We start from the raw sequence: 15,853 nt of genomic DNA, 5'->3' as shown, positions 1-15,853 counted from the left end.
ACATTTTCATATGCTATATGAGCAGTTTTAAGGATAGTGTATAAGTTTGCAGAAATGAGTTCACCAAAGAAGCCAATCACTGCAGTGGTACAAAATTATATTTATCACGTCTAATTATAGTTAAATTCCCAGACAATGTGTGCTGTTTTTACACTGATAATTCTGAAATGATTTAATAGAGCTGCACACATAGTAAACTAAACACTGTACACTCAAAATCTCTTATGGAAGAAGGATTTCTGTTTTTTCACTTGTGTTTCCATGCTGATTAAGAAGAATTGCCTAAAATTGACCATTTGCCATCATTTAGGTTCTCAGGTCTATACTTATATATTTGGTTGCAGAATTGTATAGAGGAGTGCACAGGGACACATAGAATAGCATACTTTGTTCTTGATTGACAGCCTCCTCTGGTTTAGCATGTATACAGAGAGTCACATCACTCTTTCTTTTTCGAGGTGATGTAAGACGCACTAACTCATTGCGTTTCCCAAATACAATTCTTTACTAATGGGTAAGCAATGAGTATTACATCCCAGTGTGCCGCTATTAATGGCTTCCAAAACAGAGCAAATATTTATTTCCTTACCTGCAAGCTGTTTTTCATGGTTAGTCAATTCAGAATGTGCATTTTGTGCATTCTTGTATCGAGAAGATTTCTCTTTTTCACTTTTGCTTGGGCCGTTTTCTGAGTTTGCTGACTGTCTTTCTGCTGCTGCTTTCTTGGCTTCCATTTTCTTTTGCCGGCAGGTTTTCACAGGTTCCGCCAACATTCTCACTTGCCTACGGAAAGAACTCAGAACCTGGATAGCACCTGTTCTCTTTTTCTCTTCCTGTGCCTCTGTGCTGCCAAATTCATCCACATGGGAGACTTTATAAAGAGGTAACACGTGCAGCTGCTCATCCTGGGGACGTTTCCCAATTTCTCGATTGTCTTCTCTGGTTAAAGTGCAAACCTGAAGGACAGTGGGAAAACAATTTTACTGAGTTTGTTGGACTGATATAATAAAACAACAATTATATGCAGAGTCATTTTGATTACTATATGGATAGCTGCTTCACATTTGTATGAAGAAAGTCCAAGAAATAACATATATAAATGTAAGTTGCATATGTAGAAGAAAAGGAGCAACATATAAAACTAATATTGCCCCAGTTACTTTGCTAGTTTCACAGGTATAGGAAAAGGCTCATCTGGGACCATGCACTTTAAACGTAGTTTTTCCTTTTGGCTTATTAAGGGTTAATTCCTTCTCTGGTGCAGCAGCAGACTTGCTCAGTAGCAGCAGTTATTCGTCTTCCAGCCAGAATTTAAGGCCTCTGCTTTCTGGGCTTGGTGCTGGTTATTCTATTCAGTTAGGAGCTAGCCTGGGAGCAGAGAGGATATGGTTGTTACTGTCTGCTGTGGTTTGTTGCAAGTTGTATTGTTTTTGTACTATCACCTTTCCCTTGTTATCCCTTTCCCGTTCATCCTTGGTTGTTCACTAGTGCAGGTTTTAGGTGTACATTAGGTTTTATTTTACCCCTGTCTGCACTTTGTTGCTTTAGGGGTTTTGGTGATCTCTGTCCTGGTCAATCCCCTGGGTGGTGGGTGGTGAGGACTTGTCATCAGGGTCAGGACAGGAGTCAGGGCCAGGTTGGGGGCCCAGACCTTCCTACCTTCAAGGGTACCTTCGGGTGTGAGGGTCAGCTCAGGAAACTCAGCTTTAGGGTATCCATAGGTTACCCTGTCTTCCCTGGCCATCTTCTGCACCCAATTCCTAACAGCTAGGTTGCCACTTGTGACTGGTCTCATATTCTCTGCACCCCTTTGCTTGTTAACTGTGCCATGAACTCTGGTGCCTTGGTTACATTTCTTTATGGATCTCTGGTAACAGGCGGAAAGTTGTGCCAATGGACCATGGAGTTAGTGTCGCAGCATATGAGAGAGAACAACCTGAATTAATGCCAAATAGTCATTTTTACTACCAATGACAAAGGGAATGGGACCCCCAGAGCTGAGCTAACATTTTTCATTTAACTTGATGAGGTTATTTTGCAGAATGTCTAAGCATCATTCAATTTACAGACACATTTGTAGTATAATCGTTTTTCTGGATATACTAGACTTTCAGGTGTCTTTTTGATTAAATATCCAGGAGTCTATCCAACATCTAACCTTCATGTATGATTTTACTAATTAGTACAAAAATTAAAATCTGAGTTACCATTGTGCTGCCATTTTGCATATTGTGCAAATCTCTGTGGGAATGAGCGCAAAAGTCCAAACAAGCTGTAACTCCTGAGAAAGGGCGACCTTCCTTTTTGCCAAGTCGACAATCTGGAGCTCTGTGTTCATGTTCAATCTACAAAGCAATGACAGAGATTGCGTGGGTTATTAAGGAGACAACTTTTTTAAAAGCGAGAGAACAATTGGTGTTGCCCTTTAGTTATTTTTGCCGAAACATGTGTTCTTACTTAAATGTGCAGCAAATGTAAGCATAAAAATATTCACCTATAATAGAATATTAAATACCTGGTTATTATAGGCATCTGGTGCAAGCTTCCTGTAGATTGGAGCCATCAATGTCGACAAGTACTGAAGACTGTCTTCCAACTTCTCTTCCTATGTTAAATAACATATAACAATAAATTAATCTCGTCTTTTCAGAATTATTTTTCCCATAGAATTTGCAGCCTAGAAAAAAAGTTTATAATTTTAGATCTAATTGTATATTTCATAGATAAACAACTTAAAATACTATTCCAAGCCAAAAGAATGTATAATATGATTAGTAGTGATGGGCGACCACAAAAATGCTCGAATTCTCGCTGCTCAATTTGAGCTGGTCAGAAGCTTGGACGAGCTCAACACGAGTAAAGAGTATTATGGAAAGTCAATAATTGGCCTGTTCAGGTCTCCGCCCACATACAGCCTGCCATAAACAGAGCATTTCTGGAGGGAGGGCGTTTTTTTTTTCCTGTTGGCCACACTACGTCCGGTTTTATCCCCCGGGAGAGCCATTCCCAGCCTGTGACTGGCTCTCCCTAGGGCGCCTTCTCACATCATGCAGTGAAGCAAGCCTGTGTGTTATGGTCTTGTTTCATAGACAAAACATTTGAGTACCTGTGAGTACCCGAGCACGCTAATGTGCAATCAAGTAGCTAACAGTGCCGAGCACGTTCGTCCATCACTAATAATTAGGTAAAAGGCTAACCGCTTCATTCTGGTGATTGGTGAGTGTATCAATAGCCAGACCCCACACATCATTTATTGGTGGACTATCTTGAGAATAGACTATCAATGAAACATCTTGGGAAATCCCTTCAAACATGTAATCTAACAAATTGTACAGTGATATGAAAACTATTTAAGAGTAGACATTTAGAAGAGTTGGCCAAGGGACAACCCCTTCTCAACTGCTGAATTCCTTAAAATAAGAAAACCATTTATTCACCTTTTGCACCAGCACTGATCAGCCACCACTGATTGGCTGCAGTGGTCACAAGACATAATATCACATTAACCACCAGAAACCGCAGTGCCAACATTGCTGGAACTGTGCTTCTGCAGGAGGTGATTATACACTGTTTTTACTTTCTTTGGGGCACTGAATAGATTAGGAGTGGTTGTTCAAAAATTTGGAGAATTGCAATTTTGTAGCATGAAGACTGTTTCTGAAGTATAGAATAATGTGTCTAAGATGTTTTAACGTAAATGAAAAATGACACATCTTTTCCACACAATATTTTTTCCATTTTTTCTATTTCACATTCTGGAATAAATAGAGCCAAGGGTTTTAAGAAAATATATTGAATATGATTTTCTAGTGTGGGTGGTTAAGTGGGATGTTGAAAGTTAAATTAATGACCATTATTCTTTTCGTGGATGTAGTAACTTCACTATATCCTGTTTACATGAGCAATTTTGTAGAGTGGTTGGCCAACTTGAATTTTTCTCTTTTCTCATCGATTAACCCAAAAATTGATTCGGAAAACCTGGTCTGTTGGCCATGACCATAATCTCTGGCTGCAGTATAGGAGGTCTAAAATCTGCCTGATAGCATCAGTGGCTCTTCTTCTAAATAGCCTGCCTGGCGTAACGTCATTTGCACAAACTCTACTCTCTGTAGATGCCAAATATCCATTATAGGAAATTGTCAGCAGGTTTTCGCTCTGTAATCTGAGAGCTGCATGATATAGGGGCAGAGAGCCTCATTTCAATAAAATCAGTGTTGTATCAGCAGGAGATTATCACTACAGGACTAGGTGTCTCCTGCCTTCTAGTCAACAGCTCTGTGTAATCCTGCCCAGACCACTGATTACCAGATTTTTCCCTCTACAAAGTGTACATAGAAAGCTGCCGTATCATGGTGTGTGTGTGTGTGTTTGTGTGTTATACAGGGATCAGCATTCAGAGCACTGTGAAATCTTGAGAAAACAGTGATTGTATCAAAATCACATCCTGCAGACCAGCAAGTGATACATCACTGTAGTCATGGTCTCAGCCATTTACATCATGCTGCTCACTGATTACATAGCAAAAACCTGCTGACAGATTCCCTTTAAACATCAAAGTTCATTTAAAGAATTTTTCCATTTTCTTGTATTGAACTGTTTATTGATATTCTGGAGCTATGTCTAATTTTCAGTTTGTTTTTGCAAAGGTAAAGTAAAATTGAGCAACTGAAATCACTGTATGAAAGCAAAAGGCAGCAGAAAGCATACCTGTTTGGGGAAAAAGAGCAGTGGCATTGAGATATGTTCCTACAGTTACCGTGAAATCAGTCACTTAGATTAAACCAATTAGTATGGAAACACTCCGCCATTCCTGCTGGAGCCTGTCACTCTGATAGTCTGACTATATGTATAGACATAACAAGATGATACACCAACACTACCAGCAAATTACCAGCTGCAAGGCGCTAGCAGCTCTAATTGTCATCAAAACACTGAATACACAGAAGGGGACCATAAATAGCGAGAAATGGCACCTACTGTTTAGGTGGCCCAGCTTAACACTAACAGTCATCATGACATGTCAGAAAATTACGCATTTCAAGTCATACCGCTCATAATTGCAAGAAGACAGGTACACAATAGATGGCAAATGCATGATGCGGAAGTGTGAATATGTCATTTCATTTATAATAGACAGTACACACAGTTTTCCACCCAACAGTACAGTAATACATTTCAATGTAGAGTTCCATCAATTATCTGCCATGAATTGTTCTGGGAATGAATTTCCTAGTAAACACATCAGACAAAAAATTATGTGTCCCAGTAAGTGAGGCATATTTATTTTAACCCCATCACGACCTAGGACATACCTGTATGTCCGATGTTATATCTGGCCCTTTAATGTGGGCAAATGCAGGGAACCCGCATTATTTCCCTATCATGTCTGCTAATCTGATCAGCAGACGTAAGCAGATAACAGGCGCGGGTGTATCAGTGATCCACTTGTGCCAGTTAACTAGTTAGATACCATTGTCAAACTTTGACAGCGCAACTAACGCGCTCCTCCCGGGATCGTTCCATACCCTGCTGCCATTGGTGGTGTCATGACGTGATCACAGGGCATCAATAGCTTGTCATAACAGCTTATGACCCCTGTGATAACTCACTTCCTGTAAATGTAGGCAGAGCGCTGGCATTTACAAGAGATCAGCATTTTGTACAGAGGGATGATGAGGCATCGCTCTGAACAGCAGAAGCGATCAAATAGTGCAGGCTTCAAATTCCCTAAGGGGACTAGAAAATCAATAAAAAGTAAAAAAAAATGTTTTAAAAAAAATATAAAAAACCTAGAAGTTCAAATCATCGTCCTTTTACCCAAATGAAAATAAAAAAAGAATAATAAAAAATTACATATTTGGTATTACCGTGTTCATAAATGCCAGATTTATCACAATATAAAATCAATTACGGTAATCTGATCAGTACATGGCTTAGTGAGGAAAAAAATAAAAAATGCTAGAATTACGTTTTTTTGATTGCTGCAACATTGAATTAAAATTCAATAGCAGGCGATCAAAAGATTGCATCTCCTCAAAAATGGTATAATTAAAAGCACAATTTTTTATTTATTTTTTACACCCTTCTGAATTTTTTCACCACATAGATAAAAGTAAAAGTATACATGTTTGGTATCTACAAACATTTTCTGACCTACTGAATCAATCGGTCAGGTCAGTTTTACCATATAGTGAATATTGGTAAATAAAAACCCCAAAAAACAATTGTGCAGTTGCATTTTTTTCCACAATTTCACCGCACATGGAATTTGTTTCCCGTTTTCCAGTACACTATATGGTATAATGAATGGTGTCATTTAGAAGTAAAACTTGTCCCACAAAAAATAAGCCCTTATATGGCAATATTGAAGGAAAAATAAAAAAGTTGTGACGGGGTATGCGACAGAGCAGGCAGGGACACCAGGCCGATGACTAATCCAACAAGTTTTAATGAGGCAGGGAGCATAGAACATCCAATATCAAAATGGTTCTTTAGAGTCCACAATGAGGCCACACAAAGGAAACAGATCCAGGGGCGACTCCCAGCAATCCGACGCCAAAGAAAATGCAACAACAGTCCTTAGGTGAGTTCCTTAAATCCAGCAGAGTGGCCAAGACAACACAATCCCACGTACCAGACGATCTTCAACGTCCAATAGTCCATACATGGGCATCAAGACCTGGTCTCAGCAACAGATCGCAGCCCTTCACCAGACATAGCATCAACTAACTAACAAACATGTGGCTGATTTTTCTACCTCTCCTTAGATCCACCCCCTGGATGGGAAAGGGTTCACACCCACTTTTTGAGTATGTGGCTTTATATGGAGACGTTCCTAGAAACTACAGGCTTGTATTGGATGAGTCCCATGCGGAGAAGAACAAAGACACAGTCACCCACTAGATGTTGACCTAGGCCTGATTACATTAAAGTCCAGACACATAGGCCAGGGAGGGACACGCTGTTACTGTTATGACTCTTGGATGTAGGGGAAATAAAAACGAAAAAGTGAAAATCGCCGGGTGGTAAAGGGGTTAACAAACATTTGTTATGCTCTACTACCCCAAAAGGAGAATTTCTAGTCATTTGTTTAGGCATCATTTGTTTACGTGTCCAGAGGGGTAACTTGAAGCTACTTAGCTCCAATGCAGAATCTGGAATATGCCCATGTGACCTTTATAACACCAGTGACTTCTTTAGTGGGGGGGCCTTTGTTCCTTAATAGAGCCTAGTGTCTGGGGCCTACTGCTACTTCTGCACCCTCCTTGACAATGCCCTTGCCTATGTTTAATTAATCACTGACTATTAGACCAGAAATTATTGTAGTGAGTAAAACTCTGTGCACACTGTGCATGTAGTGAGATTACATTATGTTACCTCTATAAACCACATGGTGGTATTAAAAGTCAATGGACAGTTTTGTGATTACTGGGAACATTTATTTAGGAGTACTTTCATGGCGTTCTTTTTTTCATATGACAGTCTGTATACTATAAATATACTGTTGTGTAATGTAACAACTGTTTTTCCATTTTAGCACTACGTGATACAGATCAGCTTTTACTCTCGTAGTGAAACAGTATGAACCCCTGGGAGGTATGTTCGGACACCAAGTCTCTTAAAATTATTATTTATAAAATATATCTACAGTGCCTACAAGTAGTATTCATCCCCCTGCAGATTTAGCAGGTTTGATAAGATGCAAATAAGTTAGAGCCTGCAAACTTCAAACGAGAGCAGGATTTATTAACAGATGCATAAATCTTACAAACCAACAAGTTATGTTGCTCAGTTAAATTTTAATAAATTTTCAACATAAAAGTGTGGGTCAATTATTATTCAACCCCTTTAATATTTTGTGGAATAACCCTTGTTTGCAATTACAGCTAATAATCGTCTTTTATAAGACCTGATCAGGCCGGCACAGGTCTCTGGAGTTATCTTGGCCCACTCCTCCATGCAGATCTTCTCCAAGTTATCTAGGTTCTTTGGGTGTCTCATGTGGACTTTAATCTTGAGCTCCTTCCACAAGTTTTCAATTGGGTTAAGGTTAGGAGACTGACTAGGCCACTGCAACACCTTGATTTTTTCCCTCTTGAACCAGGCCTTGGTTTTCTTGGCTGTGTGCTTTGGGTCGTTGTCTTGTTGGAAGATGAAATGACGACCCATCTTAAGATCCTTGATGGAGGAGCGGAGGTTCTTGGCCAAAATCTCCAGGTAGGCCGTGCTATCCATCTTCCCATGGATGCGGACCAGATGGCCAGGCCCCTTGGCTGAGAAACAGCCCCACAGCATGATGCTGCCACCACCATGCTTGACTGTAGGGATGGTATTCTTGGGGTCGTATGCAGTGCCATCCAGTCTCCAAACGTCACGTGTGTGGTTGGCACCAAAGATCTCGATCTTGGTCTCATCAGACCAGATAACCTTGAACCAGTCTGTCTCAGAGTCCTCCAAGTGATCATGAGCAAACTGTAGACGAGCCTTGACATGACGCTTTGAAAGTAAAGGTACCTTACGGGCTCGTCTGGAACGGAGACCATTGCGGTGAAGTACGTTACTTATGGTATTGACTGAAACCAATGTCCCCACTGCCATGAGATCTTCCCGGAGCTCCTTCCTTGTTGTCCTTGGGACCCTCCACGATCTTGTCTCTGATGGCCTTGGAATGCTCCTTTGTCTTTCCCATGTTGACCAAGTATGAGTGCTGTTCACAAGTTTGGGGAGGGTCTTAATTAGTCAAAAAAAGGCTGGAAAAAGAGATAATTAATCCAAACATGTGATGCTCATTGTTCTTTGTGCCTGAAATACTTCTTAATACTTTAGGGGAACCAAACAGAATTCTAGTGGTTTGAAGGGTTGAATAATAAATGACCCTCTGAATAAACTTTTCACAATTTAAAAAAAAGAAATAAAGGAGCATTCCAAGGCCATCAGAGACAAGATCGTGGAGGGTCACAAGGCTGGCAAGGCGTACAAAACCCTTTCCAAGGAGTTGGGCCTACCTGTCTCCACTGTTGCATCATCCGGAAGTGGAAGGCTTATGGAACTACTGTTAGCCTTCCACGGCCTGGACAACCTTTGAAAGTTTCCACCTGTGCCGAGGCCAGGCTTGTCTGAAGAGTCAAGGCTAACCCAAGGACAACAAGGAAGGAGCTCCGGGAAGATCTCATGGCAGTGGGGACATTGGTTTCAGTCAATACCATAAGTAACGTACTCCACCGCAATGGTCTCCGTTCCAGACGAGCCCGTAAGGTACCTTTACTTTCAAAGCGTCATGTCAAGGCTCGTCTACAGTTTGCTCATGATCACTTGGAGGACTCTGAGACAGACTGGTTCAAGGTTCTCTGGTCTGATGAGACCAAGATCGAGATCTTTGGTGCCAACCACACACGTGACGTTTGGAGACTGGATGGTACTGCATACAACCCCAAGAATACCATCCCTACAGTCAAGCATGGTGGTGGCAGCATCATGCTGTGGGGCTGTTTCTCAGCCAAGGGGCCTGGCCATCTGGTCCGCATCCATGGGAAGATGGATAGCATGGCCTACCTGGAGATTTTGGCCAAGAACCTCCGCTCCTCCATCAAGGATCTTAAGATGGATCGTCATTTCATCTTCCAACAAGACAACGACCCAAAGCACACAGCCAAGAAAACCAAGGCCTGGTTCAAGAGGGAAAAAAATCAAGGTGTTGCAGTGGCCTAATCAGTCTCCTGACCTTAACCCAATTGAAAACTTGTGGAAGGAGCTCAAGATTAAAGTCCACATGAGACACCCAAAGAATCTAGATAACTTGGAGAAGATCTGCATGGAGGAGTGGGCCAAGATAACTCCAGAGACCTGTGCCGGCCTGATCAGGTCTTATAAAAGACGATTATTAGCTGTAATTGCAAACAAGGGTTATTCCACAAAATATTAAATCTAGGGGTTGAATAATAATTGACCCACACTTTTATGTTGAAAATTTATTAAAATTTAACTGAGCATTATAACTTGTTGGTTTGTAAGATTTATGCATCTGTTAATAAATCCTGCTCTTGTTTGAAGTTTGCAGGCTCTAACTTATTTGCATCTTATCAAACCTGCTAAATTTGCAGGGGGTTGAATACTACTTGTAGGCACTGTATGTATATTGGAGATGAGCAAATTGAATTGCACTGGAATTGTACAAAAACCTTATTTACCAAAATGCTAATTTTATTGTAACTCGCTTTGTAACTAAATTTTCTGAAATGTAAAAGGCCATCAAAATGTTGGCGAATAAAAAAAAACCTTATACCCACCTTAACACTCACACCGCTGACCCCTCCGTTCCTCACCGTTAAATCTCCGGCCCCTCCACATCACCTGTCCAGTCCTCCCTCCATCTTTGGGGTACTTTGCACACTACGACATCGCAAGCCGATGCTTGCGATGCCAAGAGCGATAGTCCCCGCCCCCGTCGCAGCTGCGATATCTTGTGATAGCTGCTGTAGCGAACATTATCACTACGGCAGCTTCACATGCACTTACCTGCCCTACGACGTCGCTCTAGCCGGCGAACCGCCTCCTTCTTAAGGGGGTGGGTCGTGCGGCGTCACAGCGACGTCACACGGCAGGTGGCCAATAGAAGCAGGGGGGCGGAGATGAGCGGGACGTAAACATCCCGCACACCTCCTTCCTTCCTCATTGCAGCCAGGACGTAGATAAGGCGATGTTCCTCGCTCCAGCGGCTTCACACACAGCGATGTGTACTGCCGCAGGAACGAGGAACAACATCGTAACATCGGTCCTTCCGAAATTATGGAAATGACCGACGCTACACCGATCATACGATTTTGACGCTTTTGCGCTTGTTAATCATATCCAAAACGATTTACACACTATGATGTCGACAGCGACGCCGGATGTGCGTCACTTTCGATTTGACCCCACCGACATCGCAGCTGCGATTTCGTAGTGTGCAAAGTACCCCTTTGTCTCCTCAGCTCATGATGGCTCACACTGAAATCCCCAGACTTCTCACATTTGGACTGGGACTTTCAACTGTAATGAGGTCCAATAGGTCTCTGCGGAAGCACGCCAAAGGACAGATTCTGTGCACAGTGACCTTGCACAAACATAAGCAGAACCTTCATTAAAGCTGGAAGCCCTGACCAAGTGTGTGATGCAAGAGGATTTCAGTGTGAGCAGTGGCCATCTGAAGATGCAGCAAGCACTGGAAGAGTGACGGTGAGGAGCAAAGGGGTCAGAGAGGTGAGTGGTAAGGTTATTATAAGCACATTTTTGTTTTACATTTTGCCTTTATATACTTTGGGGTCTGTAGAGACTCCGCATCATAATAACAGACATTAAATTTACTGAGAAGTTTTCTCCCTGGGACATCCGCATGAATAAGCAAATTCGGATTTTGCATGATTCGCTAAGTTCTAACATACATATTATCTATATATAAATGCAATTACTTATGAAATAAGAGACACTTACCTCCCTTGGGTCATCGCAAAGGAGTTTAAATTTTCTGGGGATTTTACTTCTAGCAAACTTGCACCCATTGTAATACATACTCCAAGAGCACCCAAAAGAAAATGAGGCACCACAGGTATCGGGGTCCAGCCCCTGGCAAGCACAGGTACGCCTAAATAATATGAAATATATATTAATAGTCTGATAAGATCATGAAATCCATTCTCTGTACTGTTATGATATGCAAAGTTGATTTTTCTATCACCCCCAATCAACTTACTCCTCATTGAGAGCGCAACGTCTGTTTGTCAAGGTTCCATACTTCCGTAGCGTTTCAGTGAGCTCAGAGTACATCTTGTCTGCTAAAGTTGTTGATATGCCTTCCCAAACCAGGATTAAAATCACTATCACAGCAGTTTCACAGGAGTGGCCTGCGCGTTCTCGCACCAAACACAGCATTTTTTCATCCATTCCGCTTCGTCGAATAACCTGTCAAAAAATCAGCAAGTATAAGGCCCAAGGTGAATAATTCAAAATGGTTTTAGAAAAGAAGATTAAGTGGTACTATGTTCTTTTAATTACCAAACTAGTCCATATACTGTAATTGTGCAAAACAGTACAAATAGAAGTATTACTATACATTTCTGAGTCCCTGGATCACATATTAGAGAAAAAATAATGGGTATTACATGAAGTATGGGTGGCATAAATAGAACTACTAACTAATTATTGAATGAACGAAATAATTTTACCTTTTCACAGTTTCTGTGACCAAAACCCCTTTTAGTTATATACTTAAGGACAGCAAGTTGTAAGACTAGTTATATAAAGGTGCCCACATGGAGGAAGAGCTGGTTCTCCAAGTATAGAGCCAATGCTGCATTGGAGAAGAGTATGCAAATAATCTTTCTCTCAGAGAACAAAAAAAAAAACTATCTTGAAAGTTTTTCTTGTCCTGATAATGAGCTAATTTCCATCCCTTTCTCCAATGGAGAATTGCCCTAAGACTTCATACTTTGGAAACCAGAACTTCCCTTATGTGGGCACCTTTATTAACAAATCTTAAAACTTGCTGGTCTTGGGTATATAACTAGGAAGAATTAGGGTTACAGAAACCAAGAAAAGGTAATGTTAATTAATTTGTAGTTCATTCTGATAGTAATTCTATTTTTGCTGCTCATATTTCATGTGATACCCATGGCCTTCATCGTAAAGTTGATCCAGTGACTCATAAATGTCTGGTTGTACTACTATATTTATACTCACATAATACTAAATAATCACAAAACAGGTTATCTATGGGTGATTTTAAGGTTTGGCATTGATCCCTTGCTTATGTTGGACACTGACTTATAAGGTATAGGTATTAATCTTTTTTTTATTTTGTGAGAAAACTAACTTGAATAAAGGTGCCCATCCACATTAGATTAATAATGTGCAAACCCGCAGATATTAGTGGGTAGAGTTGATAATCCAGTGTAATCCAGGAAGATTCCAACAATCAGGTCCAAAAAATTTTTTTCTTTAAAATATATACATTTTTATTTTTAAATCATGTTAAAAAGTCCAATACAGAGTCAACATCAGCCCAAAGGAGGACACGTTTCGAACATGTTGTGATTAAGAATAACACGTTCAAAATGCGTCCTCCTTTCGGCTGATGTTGACCCTGTATTGGACTTTTTAACATGATTTAAAAATAAAAATTTATATATTTTAAAGAAAAACCATTTTTGGACTGGATTGCTGGAATATTCCTGGATTACTTGTTCAAGCCTTGCCGACTTTCCTTCCGTGCACGGTCCAAAATTTAATGGTCTCCACTGAGCAGGTAAGCTGGACAAAACCGTTTTTTCTTTGATAATCCAATGTGTATGAGGACCTCCTGACTCTCCCCTCAAGGCAAACATCAGGAAAAAAGGATCCGGCATGTTGGATTTTAGCATACCTAATGTTTTTTTCTTACAGAAGTTACCGTAAGTCACTGGCAGAAATCTCCATTGCCCACACGTGATCCAAATGTCTTATCTAGCCCAAAATGGTATCTTTAAAAACATTGTCTAATCCTGCAAAAAATAAGCCCTCATGTCGCTTCAACCAAAAAATGAAAATGTTTTGGAATTGGAAAATAGCCCCTTAATCAATTTTTTTCTACAAATTTCCAGCATTTTATTGACTGATGCAATAATGAAAAATAATGGTATCGCCGTAATGATACTAACCTGGACAATCATATCGCTAGGCCTTTTTAGCAACACATTATCTACTGTAAAATAATTCCCCCCAAAATGTTTTTTTTTTATAATTTCACCATATTTGTAATTTTTTCCCTTTTTTCAATACACTATGTGACAAAATGATGAATGATGTTATTCAAAAGTACAACTAATCCTGCATGAAAAACAAGCCTGTATAAGAAAAACAAAAAAAAAATGATATGTCTTATCAAAATGAAAGGAAAAAACAAAAACGCAAAATCGTACATTGTCCACATCCACAAATGGCTTAATGGACACTGGAGCTTTGTGTAAATGCAAAATTAGAGGCTATGGTTGGGATTACATTTTTAATGGTAATGTTCTATAACCACAGCACTTTTCTGATTAGTAAGAAGAAACAATTTTAGTAGAGGATCCAAAATCAATTCTACTGACTAATGTTTGGGCAGATCTTTTATATGTATACATGTTTTTAACCTTTTAGTATATTATGAAATGTGTTTCATCTCACACATATCACTTACCCATTTTGCAATCGGACATCCCTGAGAGCTTTTCCCTTCTTTTCCTGTATATACAACTTTTTCAATCCTGATGGCCTTGCCCTTCTCACCTAACCTGAAAATGAAACCGCTTGTTAATGGAAATAGTCATATATTGGGCATGGAAGATTTAGACTAGTATGTTCAAACTATTATAGTGTAGACTTTAGTATATATACAAAAGCTGATTATGTCCATATTGTACCCAATGCAGTTAATTTAATGAGATTCAATGAAAATGATACAACACTTTTATTAACAGAAATTAGATTGACTTTTGCTTCTGATGACTAAGTTATTAATGTTTTAAAAAGATATTAAATTCTCTAAAAATATCTTTATAAGTCATAAAAAATGCACAAACTTTAGTTGCTAGCCCAACAAAAAAAAAAGTTAGGGTTGTAAAACCAACTGCAAAATATGCAAAATTGCTAGAAAAAACATCTGGTCATTTAGGACTAAAATACTTTGGCCATTAAGAAAGTGAATACTTATTTTAAGAAAAAAATATATAGTCACACCAGTTATGTTCTTGTTCCTGTGCATAAACAAAAAAATAAAAATGACAATAGCTCAAATCTTTATTTTTTAAGCTAAGGAAATTACCTCTCTTCCATAATCTCTCTTATAGCTGCCACATTAGGTCCAGCACCCAGATGTGTGTAATAAGGTCCTTCATCTTTCTCTATGATTTGATCTGTTCAGAGAAAAAAATAAAATATTTGTAGAATTGGGATTTTCCATATGTAAATAAAACATGCAGGTTTAATATCTATTAAAATTGTACAATTTTCTGGGCACTAGTCACATATGAATTGTGGATTCCATTCATATTGAAAACCACAACCCTGTGGTTGTTCCATTGTATTATTGGTCCCATTGGCATCTGACAGACCTCATTGACTTATATTGGAGTTTGGCAGAGTCCATCATGGCTTCCAGCATTATGATTGCCTGAATAGCATGGATACTAAGCCAATTTTTACATTAACTGTGTGAAAGCTGCCAGTAGATACTTTAAACACAGACTTCATTGAAAGTGTGAACATACCCCAATATACTGCTATTGTGAATATTCCTCCCTTTACAAAGCAAGTCAATCCATAGTCAATGCCAGAAGCTCTTGAAAAATCATAATTCCCATCATCTCTATACCAAAGACTGTTTGCTTTGTTATTAATTCCTCCAACTTGGAAAGACAGTGGTTCTGATTTTTTTTTTAAAGCTATATTAAGTATGCACCACTAAAATAAAATTCTTAAAAAGTGTCCATGGTCCTTCTGAGTATACAAGCCATTTTGCCTTTGCCAGAGTACTTGGGGAAAGAACTATGTGTCATGGGTGTACCTCGCTCAGGGAAGACCACGGGTGAATCTGGTGTCAGAAGGTGACAGTGCCATACTGCTGGCAGGTTCACTACTGTTATTTGTTTGTGGTTCTGTAAGCGTTAAGCACCCTTTCCTGCCTGGCTGTGGGCTGTAGCTGTCAATTTCAGGTGTGGCTCTTTGGGATCACTGCACTTCCCTATTTAAGTCATGTGATCTGATCGTATGATGCCTGTGATAGAAACTGAATCCCTCATTTCTATGTGGTCCACTTTGGAAGGAGCCTGCTCTGGAAGAAGTTTGTCTTGTTGTGTGTAGT

The 15,853-nt window shown here is 39.8% G+C and overlaps 1 protein-coding gene across 1 annotated transcript in view; it reads right to left on the bottom strand.

Annotated features, from left to right (window-relative positions):
* The window catches only part of TET2 (tet methylcytosine dioxygenase 2), a 147,754-nt gene that overhangs the window by 15,652 nt on the left and 116,249 nt on the right, over positions 1–15,853 (bottom strand). The window contains exons 3-9 of the mRNA XM_075350340.1: positions 14,816–14,906; positions 14,192–14,285; positions 11,729–11,937; positions 11,470–11,620; positions 2,516–2,605; positions 2,208–2,345; positions 590–956 (exon numbers count right to left, since the gene is read on the bottom strand). Of these exons, the coding sequence (XP_075206455.1) occupies positions 590–956; positions 2,208–2,345; positions 2,516–2,605; positions 11,470–11,620; positions 11,729–11,937; positions 14,192–14,285; positions 14,816–14,906 (1,140 nt within the window). The remainder of the gene's footprint in view (positions 1–589; positions 957–2,207; positions 2,346–2,515; positions 2,606–11,469; positions 11,621–11,728; positions 11,938–14,191; positions 14,286–14,815; positions 14,907–15,853) is intronic.

This window comes from Anomaloglossus baeobatrachus, chromosome 1 (genome assembly GCF_048569485.1).
Source record: "Anomaloglossus baeobatrachus isolate aAnoBae1 chromosome 1, aAnoBae1.hap1, whole genome shotgun sequence".
NCBI classification, from domain to species: Eukaryota; Metazoa; Chordata; class Amphibia; order Anura; family Aromobatidae; genus Anomaloglossus; species Anomaloglossus baeobatrachus.
This window is presented reverse-complemented; position numbering and strand designations above follow the sequence as displayed.